Here is a 19,533-nt window from a genome sequence, read left to right as displayed (position 1 = left end):
GCTAACTGCCTCTGCTTTCCACCAGTTATCTATTCCATTTGCACAACAAGCATGTGAAATTGATTGTCAATCAGTGTTGCTACCTGAGTGGACAGTTTGATTTCACAGAAGTGTGATTGACTTGGAGTTACATTGTGTTGTTTAAGTGTTCCCTTTATTTTTTTGAGCAGTGTAATAAATAATGGCCTAAGAATTACTTGCAGAAGATGAAGATAATTTAATTCCAAGCAGTCTGTATTTTAACCTGATTCATACACACAGAAGACACAAGTCTTGAGATGGATCTTCTTGTATAATAAGTTTGACATGGGCTGTCACAGTTCAGTTTTGATAAGATTTGAGATGAAGACTATACAAATATGGTCTTCACTTGAGAAGACTATATAACATGTGCTCTTAACATAATGCTACAGGTTGTTTTTATTTGAAACATGGATTGTGAATTATTTTAATCAGCTAGATAGTTTATCAAAAAGAGCATAACTCTAGTTCTGGTGATTGATGTTTAATTGCATTTTTCAGGGGAATAAAAGCAACGGCTTATAACAAAATGAAAAAACATCCACCAAACAGAAGAGGTATCAACTTTGAAGTGGGAGCCCAGTTGGAAGCCCGAGACAGATTAAAAAACTGGTATTTCTTATTTCATGATCAAACTTGGATGCATTTTTTGTAATGCTGTCATACTGTGTTGTAAACAAGGAATCAACCCAACAAGTGTTTCAATTCAGATCCATTTGTGATTTAGCTCTTTATGTATTTAGCTTGTTTGGCTTTATTCCAATAACATGCAAGGATATAATTTACTGAATGTGCTATCTGTATTCATGTGGAAAAACCTTTAAATTATTAAGCTGATTTAATAACTAATATAATGTCATGGTGACATTTGTCCAAGCTTTAATATACTGAACAAAAAATAATTCTACATTTCTATTGGTATTTACAACTAATTATATAGAGAGAATTTTTTTAAAAAATTGGTTTGCTTTAGATGTAATGATGGCTTGGAGTGAATAGTAGTGGGCTTCAGTATACACTACTTCCCTTCTTTTCCATGGCACACCTGGTTTAAGAGGCTTTGGGGATTTAATAAAACATGGATTTCAGGATATCTAAATTAAAGAGAAACTGATTTAAGCACTACATATATCAGGATTACTAATTAGAATCCTGGATTTGGACATTACACTAATCATGGATGGTTGGTTCTGAGAATTGCCCCAAGATGCTCCTATAGGATTAAATTTATGAAATAGTTCATTGATTTTCATTGGAATACAAGAAATAGGTATAGTAAACTATAATATTTAATACATCACTCTTCAGTTATACCATCATCTTTCCAGCTTTGGTTTGCAATCAGATAATTATGAGCATAGTTCTCAACTGCTGAAAACTTGCACATCTTTGCTTCAAACTATTTTAGTGCACGGTAGTGCAACTTTTTTCTCAGATGACATTTGCCTTTTGAATAGCAAGTTGGAAACCATATTTTAAAATGGACTGAACCAAAGTTAAAAAATAAGTATATTTTGAATTAAATATAAATTAACTGAATGTAATTAATATTATTCCTTTCCATATATTTAATAATATTACCTTTTTGTTATATTAAAATATTTGAAAGGGATTTAATATAGTTTAGTCAAGGATTGAAGGGCTGCATGTCATAGGTTGTGCACATACAAGGAGTTGTAAGTGAATATTAACTTACCCTTAGACCAGTGGTCCCCAACCTTTCTGATTTTGTGAACCAGCCGGGGCGGGGGGGGGGGACAGGGACACGGTATGGTTCTGTGAGAGCGGCCAGTATGCCTTCCTGCTATTTGTGTGAATGGAGCTTTGTACATGAGTGGAAGTACATGCCACTCGCATGAAGGGAGCTGTACACATGCGCTCGCCCAGCATTTTCTGTGGCCCACTTCCAAACTGGCTGCGGTCCAATAGTGGGACGCAGCCCTGGGGTTGGGGACCCCTGCTTTAGACTCATCTGCTTTATTTTTTTTTAAATTTTTTTCAAATGACTCCGAGGATTGGTTAACCTCTATTTTTCTCAGTTAATGGATTTTCCATAGCTTTAATTAATCTGAGTTCTATTCATTCAATTTCTATAGCCACTCATCTCCATCAGTGACACTCTGTTTATATACAGTAGCTTGTCCTGTCAGTATTGGTGGGAGTGTTGTTTTCTCCTTGGTAGTTTCTTGATTAGATCGTTGTTTACTGCTTGAGGAATTATCAGGGAGAAAGCAACACACCCATCAATACTGACAGGGCAAGCTATTGTATATAAACAGAGCAAAACCCATTCCCCTCTAATACTCAAGATGTTATCTAGTCAGGTAATGAAATGTTTGCGAACAACCAACTAAACTAAGCTCAGAAAGCACCAAAGAGACTATAGTTAACCTTGAGATGCATATATTCTCTTCTAATGGTTTGTAAATACGTTGAACAGTGTGTGGGTGTGTATAATATATATATATTAATATATGTATTAGAAGCTATTAAATAAACAATTCAAGTAACATGTACAAGTAAATATGAATTATTAGAAGGAAAATGTCAATGTCAGTGTTTGTTAGGCAAACCATAATTTACATAACCCAATCATTTCCAGCATTGTGCCTTTCTAGACACAATTCTATTCAGCAATTATTTGATTGGATTTCTTTAAAAGGGGTAGACTTTTACAAGTATCAGCTTACGCAGATTCTGGACTTTTTCTGATTCATATATAAATTGAATACTTTACAGTTGAAGCAAAATAGTTCGCAAGAAAAGTAAGTAGTCTTTGACTATTGACACATTTGAGCCTGGAATCTTATGTGATTGAGCAAAGCAGTTGTTGAGCGAGGTGATCGCTTACTCAATGACTGCAATTGTGGCTGTTCCAGTTGTATGCATTAAATGTTTGTGTGGGTCGTTAAGTGGAGGATGGGTCGCTCGGGATATTGGAAGCGCACAGGCTACAGTGCCCAGGAGGCCCCATTGGCTGCCACTGCATGCAGTAAGCTGCCAGGAGGCCTGGCCTGGGAACTAGACAGCCCAATGGCATATGGAAATCTGCCAGGCTGGCTACAGGGCCCAGCAGCATGTATAAATTGCTTCATTTACCTTTGCATTTTGCTCCCAGACAATGTGAGGCAAACTTCCTACAGAGGCTGCCTTGCACTATTCTGCAAACAGGTAGCACTCTTGCAATTGTTCAGAGGGCTCTTTTTCCAAATTGTGCAGTTTAGAGGAGTGTTCCAAATGATCGCAATAGTGGTACCAGCTTTCCATGGTGTAGTATCAGTCCTAAGCCTCCCAGACCATGGCTTATTTCCATAGCCTATGGGCGTTGTAGTAGTCAGTCTGGGTCTCCTGCCTGTAACAGACTTCCAGGCACTGATGGACCATGTAGTGGCCAGTTTGGGCTTCCCAAGTGTGGTGGGATGGGGACTAGGTATGTTTTGCCACCCTTGCTAGGATTTGAACTGGAAAATGAAAAACATTTATTTCTTCAGAATAATGTGAAGAAATTGTCATGAATAAGATAAAAAAAATTTTTTCACAGATTGATAATCCTTTTAGGGTTAATAAGATACTGCAGGTCCCATTGGGTAGGAAGCTTAACTTGGTGGGTCCTAACTAACAGACATTTTTTGTTGAAGCTACCACGTATATGTGAGATGAGCGGTCATATAAAAATGTTTGAATAAATGTGTAAGGATATACTGTTTAATGTGTATTTTCAGTTTTACTCAAATATATTTGGCAAAAAATACTTTACATTAACTTTGTTTATATAGGTATCCAGCTCACATTGAAGAAATTGATTATGAAGAAGGAAAGGTGCTTATCCATTTTAAACGTTGGAATCACCGCTATGATGAATGGTTTTGTTGGGACAGTCCTTATTTACGTCCTTTAGAAAAAATACAATTAAGGAAAGAAGGATTGCATGGGGAAGAAGGATCTTCAGTAAGTAAAAACATTGGTCTAGTAGCAGAATTACATGCCCACATAAATTATATATTTTAGAAATTAGAGGAACTTAACACAATTGCCAGTTTTGCTTTTTTTATTGAACAGATAAGATAAAAATGTACAGATAGTCCTCGGCTTATGGTGACAGTGGAATCAGAATTTTTGTTGCTAAGCAATATGGTCTAAAATGTGGCTGCATCACTTAGTATTGATAATTCTGCAGTACTAGTTACTGTTGTTAACTGAATTTGTTGCAGTTGCTGGGTGAGACAGCTTCCTACCAGCTTCCCACAATCAAAACTAATGGAGAAGCCAGCAGGAAGTTGCAAGTCTCAGACCAGCAGGCAGGTAAGTGGCTGCTGCTGTGAGAGGTGGGATTTAAGGGGTGTGGGAGTATGGTAAAGATGTGAGGAGATGTATGAGAGATATCATGCATGTTGGAGAGGATGCATGAGGTTGCAGTGTGGATCAGGAAGGGGACCATTTGGGTTAAAGAGGATGCACAGGGGAGAGGTGTAGGTTGGGAAGGACTTGTGGGGGTGCCTGAGGAGAGCCATATGCACTGGGTAAGAGATGAAGGGGTGCTATGTGGGTCAGGAAGGATGCATTAGAAGTGCTACATCCGTTGGGGAGGGTAGATGGTGTGTGTGAAAGATAATGATTAGGAAAGGTGAACAGATGTGTGTGAAAAGAGCCGCAGAGGGAAGGGTTGTACAAAAGATGGGCATGAGCTCAGAGAGACTTCCTCACTGTGGAAGACTTAACGCATCCACCTGCAACCTTCCCTGCCTGCTTTCCCATTGACATTTTGGGGAAGCCAGCAGGGAAAATTTCAAATGACAATAGCGTAATTGCTGTGGGCTTAGTAAACAGTCTTAAGTGCAAATGGGTTCCCAGATTGCAATCATGTGACTGTGGGGATGTTGCAGCTGCATAAGTTTGGAGACCTGTCATAAGTCCCTTTGTTCAGCACAGTACTAATTGAACAGTCACTGAACAAATGGTTATAAATCGAGGACTACCTGCAAAGGAAAATAAACCAGGAAGAAATGAAAAGCTTTAAACTTAAACACAGATTTATTTTGCTTAATTATAACTATAAATAGTATAATAAAGAATGATGACTTGGTTTCTATTAATAAGGCTAGTTTCTAATGAAAAGCTAATGAATAAAATGTATTGACTTTCATTTAGGGTTTCCATCATAACATTTTTCTGCTGAAAGTCAATTTTTCATAAAACCGTATAGATACTCTGATGAATTTAATTTAGGTTAGCTTCTGATTAACTTAAAACAGAGTAGCAATGTTCAGTTTTCAAATATTTGTGCCATTTCATAGCAATTTATTAATTTTGATTATTTTAATTAGATCAAGCACAATCTTTGTTATGAGATGCTATGATTATTTTCTTAATAAGCTGCATAACATGTTTATAATGCAATAGAAAATAATTATATTCTGCTGTTGGCATTAATTTGTAACAATAGACTTATTTTAAAATTGCAATGCAATAGCATATTTATTTTATATAACTTAGAATGATAAATGCTTCCTGTTTTTCTAGGAATTTCACATAAATGATCAGGTGTTAGCTTGCTGGTCTGATTGTCGTTTTTATCCAGCAAAGGTTACTTCTGTTAACAAGGATGGTAAGGCATAATATATAACTTTTTAATATCTGGAAATCTGTAGAGATTCTCAGTCATCCAGGTCGTGGTTGTCCCAAAGGTGTTTTTCGGGAGGCAACTGGACTTTCTTCTTTTTTCTTTGAAGACGTTTCACTTCTCATCCAAGAAGCTTCTTCAGCTCTGACAAGATAGCAGGGAATTGAAGGATTCATATTCCTTGCAGACAGCTGGTAGTTTGCATCTTTTTAGAGGGTTATTGAAGCAATATCTGAAAGTATTCTCCATTACAGCATTTAGGAATACCACAGAAAACAGTATCATTCTTTTCATACTGTTCCTGATTTTTATGAACATAAAATATTTGTTGTAGTATTGTTTCTTCAAGATATATATATATCATTTATCTCAATGAGGATTTTAGGCAGATTAACTTCTTAAATTACTGGCATAGGGTCTAAGAAAACTATGACCCAGGTATGGGTCATTTTTGGAGATCACCTTCAGCTCTTTAAAATTTGTCTTTTCTGAATCAGCAGAAAATCCTAGGCATCAGTGGGGATGGCAAAAAGAAGGGCAGGTAGAGAAGTGTGTGTGTGATAATTGTGCAAATCCAATAGTTTACTTGGTTGTGTTAGACATTTGGCACAAAGATGTAATATAGGTAGTCCTTGACTTACAACCATTCATTTATTGACCAATCAAAGCTACAATGGCACTGAAAAAAGTGACTTATGACTGTTTTTCACACAACTGTTGCAGCATCTGCAGGCTCACATGATCAAACTTAGGCACTTGACAACTGACATTTATAACAGTTGCACTGTCCCATTTGTAACCTTCCCAGCTGGCTTCCAACAACTAAAGTCAGTGGCGGAAGCTGAATTCACATAATGACCATATGATTTATTTAACAACTACAGTGATTTGCAGTTGTGACAAAGGATAAAGAAAGGCCTCCCTGTGGATTTTACTCCACTAGTTGTTGCCAACTGTAAGGGCAGTGCTCATCTCCATTTCAACGGCCATTGAGCCAGCAGATGTTTGTCCAAAGATGTTTCCATGGTCATGTGGCCAGCATGATGTCATGGAACACTTATCTTCCCACTGAAGTGGCACCTATTTATCTACTTGCATTTGCATGCTTTCAAACTACTAGGTTCATAGGAGCTAAGGTGTAGACAGGAGCTCACTCCATTGCTCAATGCTTGGATCTTGAATCTGGACCATCAGCTTTCCAGCCACCAAGCCCAGTGAGCCATCGCAACTGTAGCAAAAAATACAGTAAAATGGGAGAAAACGGACTTAATAACTGCCTTGCTTAACAATGGGCTCAATTATATAATTACATTTCCTTGATTACATTGTAACATATGGCTTCATTGTTATCATTATGCTTCATTACAAGCATTACTTGTGAAAACTATAAGGTGATGGAAAAAAGGATTTTAAAATATAATAGAAACTGAGATTTTTCCTGCATTAGAACAATTTAAAAAAAACTAAGTGCAAAACTCAGTTGCAGAATTTTTCATATTTACTAAATAACCACAACAAAACAAATGTTTATTCAGTATTTGCTTTTAATTTGCTAGCCGGCAAATTAATAGAACCGGCATGATATTTACAGTAGGAGGTGTCAAGCTCTCTTTCTGTTTCAAGGGTCATAGCCATCTAAACTGCAGAGTGACTGAATTTTTTTCTTTCTTTCCTGAACATGTTTTTTCCTGATAAAACTGATTTTGATTTTCCACTTATCTTTGACCACCATCAGTGACATTTGCATTTGCTAGATAGGTCCTGAGCTGCTTCCTCCTCTTCTGTCTTTGGCAGTTAATATCCAGGGCTGCACTCTTCTGCTTTGTGGACTTGAGCCACACTTGACAGACCTTCAGCTCAATCCAAGTCAGTTTGCCACTCTACCTTATTCTTTATTAAAACCATAGATTTTCATCAGCCAGAGCTGCCTAAGTCCATCTTATTTCCCAGCCATTATCTCCATTCTCACTGTTCTTTCTAGAATTCCTCTCATAATTTTAGATTACCTCTAAGGACAGCACAGTATCTATGGCCTCTTCCCCTTCCCTTTGGGAAGATGCCCTAAGAGAAAGTAAAATATTTCATACTCCCAGGTTCTTAATATACACATCAGTTCAAATCATTTGTTGATTTGGGTTTTTGCATGTACATGAGAGCAAGCAGTGGGAAGCCATGACTAAAAGCAGGCTGTCACACTAATTTTTTTTCTTTTAAATTTCAGGAACTTACACTGTGAAGTTTTATGATGGTGTGATTCAGACAGTCAAAAATATACATGTCAAAGCTTTTTCCAAAGATCAGGTAGGAGACATACTTTGAAATTTTATGTATGTCATATTGATCTTATTGGTCAATTTGATCAAATTAAGGTTGATTTGCAGTTTAAGGTATGGGCCACATTTGCATGTCATGCAATTTCATTGTGAATATGAAATAGCATATCTAGCAATTCTAGGTTTATGCATTAATTATTTGCATAATGGAAAGAATTTTTTGCTTCTATTTAATCAGGGTTCAGCATATATGAGAAAAATTCCTTTTTAAAATAAAAAGCACACCTTGAAATAAATCTGTTTTTAATAATATGAAGTTGAGATTGTTTGAATCAGTTTGTTACAATGTACTGGTCACACATCACTAACCATACATATATTCTTGTCAACATGAGGAACTTGATAAAGGAAAAAATTTCCAAAAGTATCTAGGACATGATGAATTTTAATTATTTCCATATTTATCTATTGCATTTGAAACATAGTTTTAGCATGATGTGCAAACATAGTCACAGAATCCAAGTTTTCTATCAATCTTAATTCTGATTCATATATTTCTGGTATATGACATGCAACATTTTAAAAAGAGGCTATTTGCTTTTTTAAAAAACTTGATAGTCCTCTGTTTCTTCTTCAGATATATTTTATAGAATTTAACAGTTTTATTATTGAGCATTGATGCTCTTATATTAAATGATTTTGTTTTTCTAGCTTTTTCCTTAAATTGTATATCTGATCTCCCTCTTCCATCCTCTAAATTAATTAATTAACTTGAAATAAAAATTAATCACCAACTTCTTTATTTTTAGTCTATTGTGAATAATTCAAAACCTAAGGAGAGATGTAATGAAATTCCTTCATCTCCTGAAAGATGGGAAAAATTTAAAGAGCAAAGGAAAGCATCTGAAAACAAGAAAGACAAGGATGAAAAGCCATTAAAGATTGAACGAAGACCTAAAACTGATAAAGAAGGAAAACTGATTGGTTCTTCAGAGAAAAATAAAGTTTCTGAAAAAGCCTTATCTAAAGATGGGAAAGAAGACAAGGAGAATATATCTGAAAATGATAGAGAATTCTCAATAGATACCCAAATTGAAAAAAAACCAGAAAACGATAATGTGAAGGCCCCATCAGAAAACATCAAAGAAACTAAGCGAAGACGTGGTAGACCACCTGTGGTGCCTCCAGCAGGTCAGTCAAAACTAAGTGTTGGGACAATGGTATACAACCTAAGGTCCCAGGATCATATGCAACTATTAGATTTGGCTCCAAATGCTCTTTTTAAAATGTCTAGGCACTATATTTTTAATATGCTAGAAAGAGAAAATTGTTAAATATATGGGAAATAATCATATTCCCTATGCACACTGGCATGAACTAGCTTTTATTGAAATGAAATAACATTTACATTTGATTCTAGGCTTCTAATTTTGTTATCCTTGAACCCATCTACTTCTGGGAATGCAGCTCATAGTACATCAGTTAGTCTGAAACTAATACTCAGCGCTCCACATTTGCACATAAACGTTATAGAAACTGTTTTTCTGTGTTAGAAATGTTTAAGGCATTACAGACTGAGTTCTATCTATGATTATGCCATTTGTTTTAAAACACACATAATGTGAGTAGGACTTGTTTGTTGGAATCAGCAACATAATAGCAATCTTGTTTTTAAAAAATTGTATAGTTAAGAAACTGAAGACAGTGATGACATGGAGATTTCCTTTTGACTTATTATAATTACAGAATATAATGAACAATTTAAACTAAAAACTACAGGATTCAAATTCTAAATCCTGCAAATATCTTATATAAAATTATTTTCTCCTACAAGAATGAACTCTTTCATATGTATTGAAATATTTTTATTCTATTTATATACTTAGAACAAGGTTCTCAAACATTGCAGCCAATAACTTTAGAACTGAGAAGACGAAAAATTCCTAAAGGAGGAGAGGTCCCTTCAAAACGCCCCCGGCTCCAGAAGAATATGTGTGAGTCAAGCTCTGTTTATTTAAATAGAATAGAAAAATGTTAGAAAAAAACAAATATAGTATAACTAAATTTCAAATGAACTAAATTTCAAATTTAGGAATATAGTGGGGGATATTTTTAAATAAGTGTGTATACATAAATGTCACGGTAGGTGCCAGTATTATCCAATCTTGGTTCACTACTCTAAACAGGATAGATGTGAAACTGTCAGGAAATAACTAAGACTAAAGAGTAATTTGGAACATTACATATACAAACAGTACATATACAAACAGTACTGCCACAGAACAATAAGGAATCACTTCCATGTAGTTATGAGAAATTTATACAGAGATGTCTGTATAGACACCAGATGTCACGTTTGACTCAGGACAAAAAGTATCAGATTACTGTTTTTTATTTTATTTTGTGTATATGATATTAGTGTACCAATTGTTATTTGTTCAACAAATTTTTTTTAGCACAAGAGAAGTTGAAAAGTGCTCCAGACAGTGAAAAAGATTCCATAAAGAGACAATCAAGGCATTCTACTACCAGTAGCCATGACACTTTAGACAAAAGCATTACCACACCACTTCTGGATGAAATTGGGCCTTTTGAAGAAACTACTCCAAAACAAATTAGTGAAGGTAAAAAGCTTATTTTACATGTGTTGTCAGTAACTTTTTAAATTAAATCCCAGTTCTGGAGTTGAGGAATCATGTCAGATTGCCCAAAAGCATTTTTTTATCTTTTTAAAAAGATCTTAAGAGGTGTTTTGCTCCTTCTTATAGATCCTAACTATCACCTAGGGATTGTGTCCACTAACCTAAAAATAATTTTACATTATTTTTCAGGAAATGGAAAGGAAGGATTCAAGATAGTTGCCAAAAGCACTTAATGTCAAGAAAATTTTTTGTTTGTTTTTTAATGAAGCTTAGGACAATATTAATATCAGTCTTCTAAGGAGCTTTTTCACTTGCAGCTGCTAAGTGGAATGGTGGTTAAGGTATTGGATTTGAGTTGGGAGACAGAGATTCAAGTAACTTCTTGACTACATAGCCTTCTAAATTTATTTCACCAAGTAATTCTGGGTGGCAAACACAGTTAAAATATCAATAAAATAACATACAACCAACATGAAAGCAAATAGAATTACAATCAAGGAAAACATCCATTATAAATTAATAATACTTTGCAAAGTTAACTCACCTCCTGATCACCCTGCCTGAGAGAATAGCCTGCTTTATAGGGCTTTCTGAAATAGTAGCAAGATCATGGTCAGTCTAACTCTTGCTGGGATCCTAAATCCTGTAGATTACATTCTTTAGTAAATGGAATCTGGAATATGCTTCTGCTGGATCTAATAGGGCAGGTAGGGAAAGTTGGAGAGAGATAATCCTTCAAATACCACAGCCCATACCATGAAGGGGTTTATAGGAGATGTGAATTGCATCTGGAAGCCTATCTGGATCAAGTGCAGTTTTCAGAGGTTCTTCAAGTATACCACCATATAGAGCATATTGAGGTAATATAGATGTCAGGCCTGTATAGGAGATTGATCAGACTAAGATACCATTGTCATATATATCTAAAATCTACTTTTATTGGAACAGCTATAGTTATTGAATCTTTAAATTTAAATATGCTTCCTCTTCCTCACATTGCCTTCATGTGGCTAGGGAGGGGCCTGTTTACTCAAATTATTTTCTTGCAGTGGGATAGAACTGCACTTGTCTGATTATTGCTGTTTATTATATTTACTCAAGATTACATTTCATAGATGTTTAATAAAAATAATTTACTGATAGAACTATTTGTAAAACTGTTTAAAACATTTAAATATTTAAAGTGTTTTGAACAGCTTTTAAATTGTACTTTATGGGACAAGTAGAAACTCGGAAATTAAACATGCTTTTTAAATGTATCAGTATTAATAGTTTTTTAATGCAGATTGTAGCACTGAAAAGTTAATAGGGCAATGGGGAGGGAGAATTTAAAAGTTTGAGGACTTCCAGTTTGAAGGGCTTCGGTGACAGACAGAAATCTGCGATCGTGCGCGGTTTCTGTCTGGGCTCACCGCTGGAGCGCCCCGAGCCGGCTGGTTTCGGGGCTAAGCCACCCCGTAGAGGTGGTGAAGAGGTGGGAGACCTCCAGCAGGGTTGAGGAGAGCCGCATATCTCCTCCTCAGCTGGCCATTACTCCCTTTCCCGAAGGCGGTTGCAGCGGTGGTCAGAAATGGCCACCACAAAGAAGAACTCGACCGGAAAAGAATGTGCAGGAGGAAGATAAGAAGTGAAAATTTTGGCTGACCGGGTTAAATTGTAAAAGCAACAACTAAGGTACCCTGGAATTTAAACTTACAAAAAATAACATCGCTCCCAAAGAAGAGTCGGAAGCAGCGAAGGAAAGTGAAAAGGGAAAGGTTTGGCTTTTTTTTTCTTCTCTCTCCTTCCCTATACTGACAACTAAGAGACTTAAATAAGAAATCGGAAAAATCCGCTTTGACATCAATAGGCAATTAAGCTGAAAATAAAACAAATGCCAAAGGGATAATAAAGATTTCTGGACATTAAAATTTTTCTTTTTCATAAGCAGGAAGGGAGAGAAAAAGAATAAGGGCAGGATCTGGAAGAGGGAGGAGACTGCCTGGAATTAAAAAGAATCTACAGTAAAACTTCAACAAGACTTCTAAAAGATACATTTTAACTGAAACTTTGCAACTAAATAGTAACCCCAGGAAGAGAAAGTGGAAAAAAAGAACAAAAAAGAAACAGCTTGCGTGTATTTGGATTATTTGGTGATCTTTGGATTCTTGGTTATTATATTTGAATGACTAAAATCAATCGGGTGGTTGTTTAAAAATTTATACAATGGCACCACTTCTGGATGAATTGAAAATGGAATTTTAAAAGTACAAAGAAGATGCACAAGAAGGGAAGGGTTCTTTTGGCTTCGTTTTTCAATTCTTAGAAATGGAAATTTGGAACTATGAGAAACAACCAGAAAAGATGCAAAACAAGAAGACTGGGACAAAGAAGAAGCCATCTTTAATGAACAAGCAATTTTATGTCGGGAAGAAAAAGGAAAGGGGGGGGAGAGAATGGAGAATTTAAGACTTAAAAAAACAACCCAAAAAAGAAAAATAATTCGAAAAATAAGTATAATACTGGAAAGCAACAGAAAAGGGGAACACAGAAGAGAGAAATAGAGGTAGAGAGACAAGGGGGTAAAAAGGGAAGAGAGGGAAGAAGGAAAGGAAAAGAAGTTACAAAGACTGGAACAAGATATAGAGAAACAGGACCTATTTAGAGATAATGGGTGAAAATCTAACTGAAAAGGGGATTCTGTAAAGGTACATAAGATTGTATTAGTAATAGAAATAACTTTAGAAAATTGAAAACAACGTATGATTAAAATGAGGGATAAAATAGTGTAATTTAGTGAAATGTTTGTGAATAAAATAAGTGAAAAAAATAAATGAGAAAATTGAATTAGGAAGGAACGGGAACATTTTAATTAGTTAATGTTTTATAAAATATAAGTCAGGGGGTTGGGGAATTTACTATGGAAAGCTTATAATTGTTCCCATAGAAGTATGATATTTAATTGAAAAGTAATGTTAAAGATGTTAAGACTTTAATGAATATTAATATTAATGATAGAATTGAATTGGAATGGAATGTTGTTTTAATTATATACATTTATAATTTTTTTATTTTTTTTAAGAATACAGTGTGTATTTTAAGAATGTATCAAGCAGAATCCGAATGGAAGTTATGTATTATATTGAATGTTACAACTTTAGGGAAAAGATATAAAGGCGTCATACTCCAATCAGTAACTACAGGAGAAATTTTGTTTAATGAGAAAAGATAATAGATAATTGAAACAGGACAGACAAAAAATAAAATACAATGATTTGAATTGAGATGAGATAATTAAAATAAAATTGAGAAAATTAAAAGAGGGGAGAAGCTATGCAGAAAATGTAAAATAGTAATAAGATATGGAATAGTATATAAAAATGAGCATGAACCTGAATTTGTGTCTGTACGAAGGAATGTAACCCGGGATTATGCTGCTTTCAAAAAAGATGTTTTATTTGTATTTTTTTTTATCTTTGTGAAAACTCAAATAAAATTTACACAAAAAAAAGTTTGAGGAAAACTTTTTGAAATTAAAGTACTTGGAGGATAAAAATTCTCTTCATGCTAGCTTGGATTTTATTGTTTCTTAGTTTGAAACAACTCTACTTCTGAGATTCTAATTTTAAAATTGCACACTAAGCGCAAGCTTGCAATTAAGTTACTTTTTTATAGTTGCTCAAAAATTCTTTCTATAATATTGTGTAATCCTCTATAGATTAATCTTATTCTCCTGTTTTATCTTTTAGATCTCTTGGAGGCTTGTGCTAAATCTGACCAAAGGATTACTGAAGAGTCTGCGGCACCTTCAGAATTATCTCAGGCCTCAGTAAATGATAGCAGATTAAAGGAAGAGAACAAAGCTGAGTCTTCCTCCACACCCCATTTGCAAGAGACTTCTGTCACATCTGTTACAGGTTAATTTGAGGGGGTGGTCTTTGAGGAGAAAGTGCACCTTGAATTTTGATGGGGCTAAAGTGGTGTAATGCCAGTTTCTTACCCTGTATGATTTTAATATTTTTGCATCTTATAATTAAATATAGGATTTTAAAACTATTAATATATGTTGTTTTTATAGTAAGCAGTTCTTCTAAGAGAATTGGTGGTTTTACTGCTTCCAAAGCTGCAATTGAACACGAACCTAAATTTCGATGCAAGTTTTTAGACTGTTCCAAATGCTTTCGAAAAGCTAAACTGTTGCATTATCATATGAAGTATTTCCATGGGATTGAGAAATCACCAGAACCACAACAAAATCCTGCAACAAGAAATATTCAAACAAGAGGTTCTTTGGCTTCTGAAAAGGCTAGCCAGGAAGGTTGTAACAGAAGGCGGACCACATCTGGTTGCTTATGTAAGTGGTATTTTTTCTTTAAAAATACATTTAATTACTTAGAATCAGATCTCTTGGGTTGGCTTAAAAGCCAGCATTTTTAAAGTTTTTCCTGCTTTTCTTCAATGTTAGTACTTAAACAATGATTAATGTTAATTATGCAGAAATATTAACATATATGAAATGAGGATGATAACTGTTTATTTTTGAAATCGTTTGATCTTTATTGGCTTTATAGATATAGTTGTAAATTCTGAAAATGAGTGTAAATTTAGAGAGTTGAATAGAGGAAGTCAGTTTGGGAAAACAGTAAGACATAAAAAGAGGGCAAATAATGTTGAAATAGTGAATAAACATTACATTTGAACAGCATGTTAATCAGAGTTCACTTTCATCATATCTAAAGTATACCTAATGCTTCTAAACCAGTGGTCCCCAACCTTTGCAGCTTGTCAGCCTGCCTGGGGTGGGGGGCGGGGGAAGAGAACCAGGCTGTGTGAGCGGCAGGCCAGCATGTGCATGCGCAGCTCCACTCGAGAAGCTTTTGGAGCGTGGTCTTGACTCCTTCAGGCTTGTCCATGCCAACAGCTTTTTTTTTTAATAAAAGGTTTTTCTTTATTAAACAAACAAACACAAACATAAATAAAAATACATTAAAAATGTTGAACTTGGTACAGTTTTCCTAACATCGATCTTTGTCATCACTTTGCTAAGTCCAATAATAATAATACACAATTTCATTCCACATACATTAAATATGCATATAATTATTCCTTATTCTCTTGAATCTTCCTCTTCTCTAGCCAACCATAAAATTTGCCCCATATTTTATAAAAATCCAAATCCTCATTTTTTAATTCCTTTGTTAGTTTATCCATTTCTGCACGCATCATAATTTTCCTAAGTATTTCAAATTCATTTGGAGTATCTTTATTTTTTCATTTCTGTCCGTACGCTAATCTTGCTGCAGTAATTATATGGATTATTAAATATATGTTTTCCTTGTCATATTTCCTCATATTAATCCCGAACAGAAAGAACTCCAGTCTATGTTCTATTTTCATCTCACATATTTCTTCTAGCTACTTATGTAATTTTTGCCAATATTTTTGGACCTCTTTGCAACTTCACCACAAATGATGATAGTAAGTTCCTTTTCCTTTATTACATTTCCAGCATGTGGGGAAAAGTTTTGAATACATTATTGCCAATCTTGATGGAGGTACGTGCCATCTATAAAATAATTTATACAAATTTTGATAGATTTTTTTATCATCATCTCCTCGGTTCTAATAAAATGTCATCTAATTTTGTCTTAGTTCTACTAATTCCCCACTCTTCCTTGTCCTTTAAATATTTCGATTGGAGTTGCAAATAGGCCCACCATTCCACACCAATTCCTTGATTCTTCAAATCTTGTCTAGATTGTAATTCCCCTTTGTCATTTAGTATATCTTCGTAGGAGATGATTTTTCCTTGTCTCAATAAATGTGGGTGCATCAATGCTTCCAAAATTGATAGTCAAATAGGTGTTTCTACACACATTTGTCCTTTTATTTTATTCCATGTATTTAAGAGAGTCTGTCTAACTTTATGTGTTTGTACATAGTTATAGCCCTTTAAATTATGCTACCAGAGGAAGGTATGCATCCCGACTGCAAATTGTAACCTTTATTTTACAATTATTTTAATGTTATTATTCAATTTATTGAATAATAATTTAATAAATAATACAATTTATTTAATGTTAATATTCTTTTATTTCTATGGTTTATCCAATCTTTCACCCAGGTTAAAATTGCAGCTCTATAATTCCTAGTCGGGTAGGCCAAATCCTCCTCTTTCTCTAGCATCTTGCAGCAACTTCAATTTAACTCTTGGTTTTTTCTTTCATGCCAAAAGCTTTTGCAAAGCAGTGCAAGATCACTTCCCAAAGCTTTTCATTTGCAAAAGCTTTTGGCATGGAAAAGAAAATACTTTGGGGGCACGGTCTTCTGCTCCTTCAGGGTGTCCTGCGCAGCCAGCCACAGTAAGTCATCGAAGCTGAGCGGGATGTGCTTGTCCCATTCAGCCTCTGCTCTCACTGCTCCACTTTTGGAGCATGGGGAGCAGGCAGCTTGGCTGGGAAGGAGGAAGGAAACTGGGCTGGCACATGTGCACCTTCACTCACACAAGAGAGAACCTTTGGGGCCCAGTTGCAAATAGGCCATGGCCCATAGGTTGGGGACCTCTGTTCTAAACTATAAAGGATAAGATATAATAATGTATCTATTTATTTAAAGCTGCTAAAGAAAAAGATAAAAACAAAGAAAGGAAACCCAGAAACTTTGGAAGATCAAAATCAAAGAAAAAGAAAAAGAGAAAAAAGAAAATAAAAACAGGTAATATTTTAATGGTAAAATTTTTATGGAAAATTGCTATGGGGGAATGCCTTTTAATTTTCTTAAGCAATTTGTATCATTTGAGAGAGAATATATCTAAAACCTAACATGTTGAAACCTAATAGACATGCCTACATGAGTTGTCTTTCCATCAAAAAAACTTCTTGTGAGCCACAGAAACAATTATGGAAAATAATCAAAAGATGTCTCCTGGTTTACCTGGTGGTCAGATTTTTCTTCTGTGAGAGGAGCTTGCCTCTTAATGCAGGAGTGGGCAATTAACAGCCTTCATGTGTTTTTGATTTTGAAAGCATAATTTCCACTCTACCTCTCAAATGGGTTCAAGTGGGATACCTCTGGGAAGATTAGGCATAGTTATTATGATCCATCTTCATACCTGTGGTAACTGAAGGAGATTATTATTAATAATACTGAAAGTAGAACAAAAATGTGGACAAGTATAAAGCTTTTAAATACAGTTATTTACAATAGTCATCACCTGCTCATTAGAGATATAACTATGAAACATTAAATCAGGACTGTTAAACTCCTGGCCCACAGGCCGGGTGCATCATGTGCTGGCCACGCCCATGCCCACTTTCGTGAAGAGGGAGAATCTTGATACGTCACATAACACTGCCGTGACGACGTGAGTTTGACACCCCTGCACTAATATAGCCTGCCTATTTTATGCTGTTTCTGGCAGTATGTGGATCATGTATTATGTGGTTAATGGACTGAGATAAAACTCCACTTCTCTGTCATGTGCATCTTGTTTCCTTCCTTGCCATGTTTCTTAATTTTAAGTAAAATTTAATGTTAATATTTATTTTAATATTCTATCTTGTTACTTTTATTTGGTTATAAAATGGTTACTTTTACTCTAGGCAAGATGGGCAGCATATAAATTTAATAAATAAAACGTATTGTTTAAATCAATAAATCATAATATTAGAGTTTGTGTGCATTCATTTTCTGTAATATTCAGTTCTGAATAATAACACTTAATTAAACTTTCCAGAACATTCAGGGAGTGAAGAAAATGTTGACTTTTCCCAAGATCTTTCTCCTCCAAGGTCTGCCATTACAACAAGATATAATTCAACAAATCGATCTTGTATGCATTTGAGTACGCAAATACACAGCTCTGATTCTGGGCATCATAAACAGAAATTAAAAATCAATGGTAAGACTGCTTTTGCATTTTCTCTGATGTTTTAACTAAAAATAAATAAATATTCTGAATATTAAGGATAATTGGGAATTATTTTCACAGGCTTGCTGTTTATGATTGAGTATTGATAGCTTTTAAATTATGACATTTGAATTGCAGATTAATATATCTCAGATATCTAACAAAGATGTACCTTTTTTGTAGTTTTTATTCTTTTTTGTAATTTTGAATTATCTAAATCAGGGATATATGCAAATTTCTTAAACTTGAAGTCTGCACTTAAGGAAAAAGATATGTAACATGACATGGCATTTCCAGGACCAAATTTTGGTGGTAATATTTTCAGGATTTGAAAGTGAGTTTGGGCAGCATAGTTGGTCCTTTAGTTTCAAAAAGTTTATACTTCTTGGCCCTTCACCTCATTTTAGAAGCAATTTTAAATCTTTCTGACCAAACATCTCTACAAATTCAGACTGCAAATTTAGATTCTATTATTCAGCAAGAGGCATTGCTTGCAAAACTTAAGAATGTAAGAATAGCCCTGCTGTCTCAGGCTAACATCCATCATAGCCCAACAAGTTGTTTCTTACAATGGCTAATTGATGCTTCTTTTTTTTTTTTTGCTGTTCACAAACAGGAGATGGAGACATGCCCTTGCCACCATTGTTCTCTTGCAGTTCATGTTTGGAGGGCTGATGCCTTTAACCCAACGTAAACTGAGTTTTCATGACATAAACATTAAGCTCTGCCTGCCTAATTTACACAGGGAGCATTGTAAGAACATTTTGTTGACAGTCATAGACTTTAGTTTGGTACCTAGTAGCCTAAATTTGACACCCAGCACCTCCTAGCTATATTTCTCAACATTACTGGAGCCAGCCTGGATCATGACTACTGTTTTTTCCCAGCAGTTAATTTAGATGGTCCATGCCTTCACACCTGGCAGGTGTATCGCCACTTTGTACCCCCAACACAAACTCACCTCATATAATTTCAATGAGTCAATAACCTGTAATCAAAAACCCTGTATGCTCCCTAAGAGAAATACTAGTACAAAAAAAGGGAGTTGAGTCCTCCTACAAGAGTACATCCTTCATAAAATAATATCCT

General features: G+C 35.0%; 1 protein-coding gene across 4 annotated transcripts in view; it reads left to right on the top strand.

Moving 5' to 3' along the window:
- Positions 1-19,533, top strand: part of PHF20 (PHD finger protein 20) — a 40,847-nt gene that overhangs the window by 10,478 nt on the left and 10,836 nt on the right. For 3 of the 4 annotated variants that reach the window (XM_026697682.2, XM_026697681.2, XM_026697680.2), the window contains 11 exons: positions 523-633; positions 3,798-3,969; positions 5,542-5,626; positions 7,863-7,942; positions 8,724-9,105; positions 9,801-9,908; positions 10,371-10,538; positions 14,285-14,452; positions 14,614-14,889; positions 17,151-17,249; positions 18,271-18,435. In XM_026697682.2, coding sequence (XP_026553467.1) covers positions 551-633; positions 3,798-3,969; positions 5,542-5,626; positions 7,863-7,942; positions 8,724-9,105; positions 9,801-9,908; positions 10,371-10,538; positions 14,285-14,452; positions 14,614-14,889; positions 17,151-17,249; positions 18,271-18,435 — 1,786 coding nt within the window. In that variant the 5' untranslated portion in view covers positions 523-550. Of the gene's footprint in view, positions 1-522; positions 634-3,797; positions 3,970-4,232; positions 4,324-5,541; positions 5,627-7,862; positions 7,943-8,723; positions 9,106-9,800; positions 9,909-10,370; positions 10,539-14,284; positions 14,453-14,613; positions 14,890-17,150; positions 17,250-18,270; positions 18,436-19,533 lie in introns of all 4 variants that reach the window. The other variant, XM_087929203.1, reaches the window with a different exon arrangement.

Source organism: Pseudonaja textilis, chromosome 3, assembly GCF_049901715.1.
Source record: "Pseudonaja textilis isolate UNSWEBS1 chromosome 3, rPseTex1.2, whole genome shotgun sequence".
NCBI classification, from domain to species: Eukaryota; Metazoa; Chordata; class Lepidosauria; order Squamata; family Elapidae; genus Pseudonaja; species Pseudonaja textilis.
The sequence above is the reverse complement of the archived record's forward strand: the minus strand, read 5'-3'. Positions and strand labels throughout refer to the sequence as shown.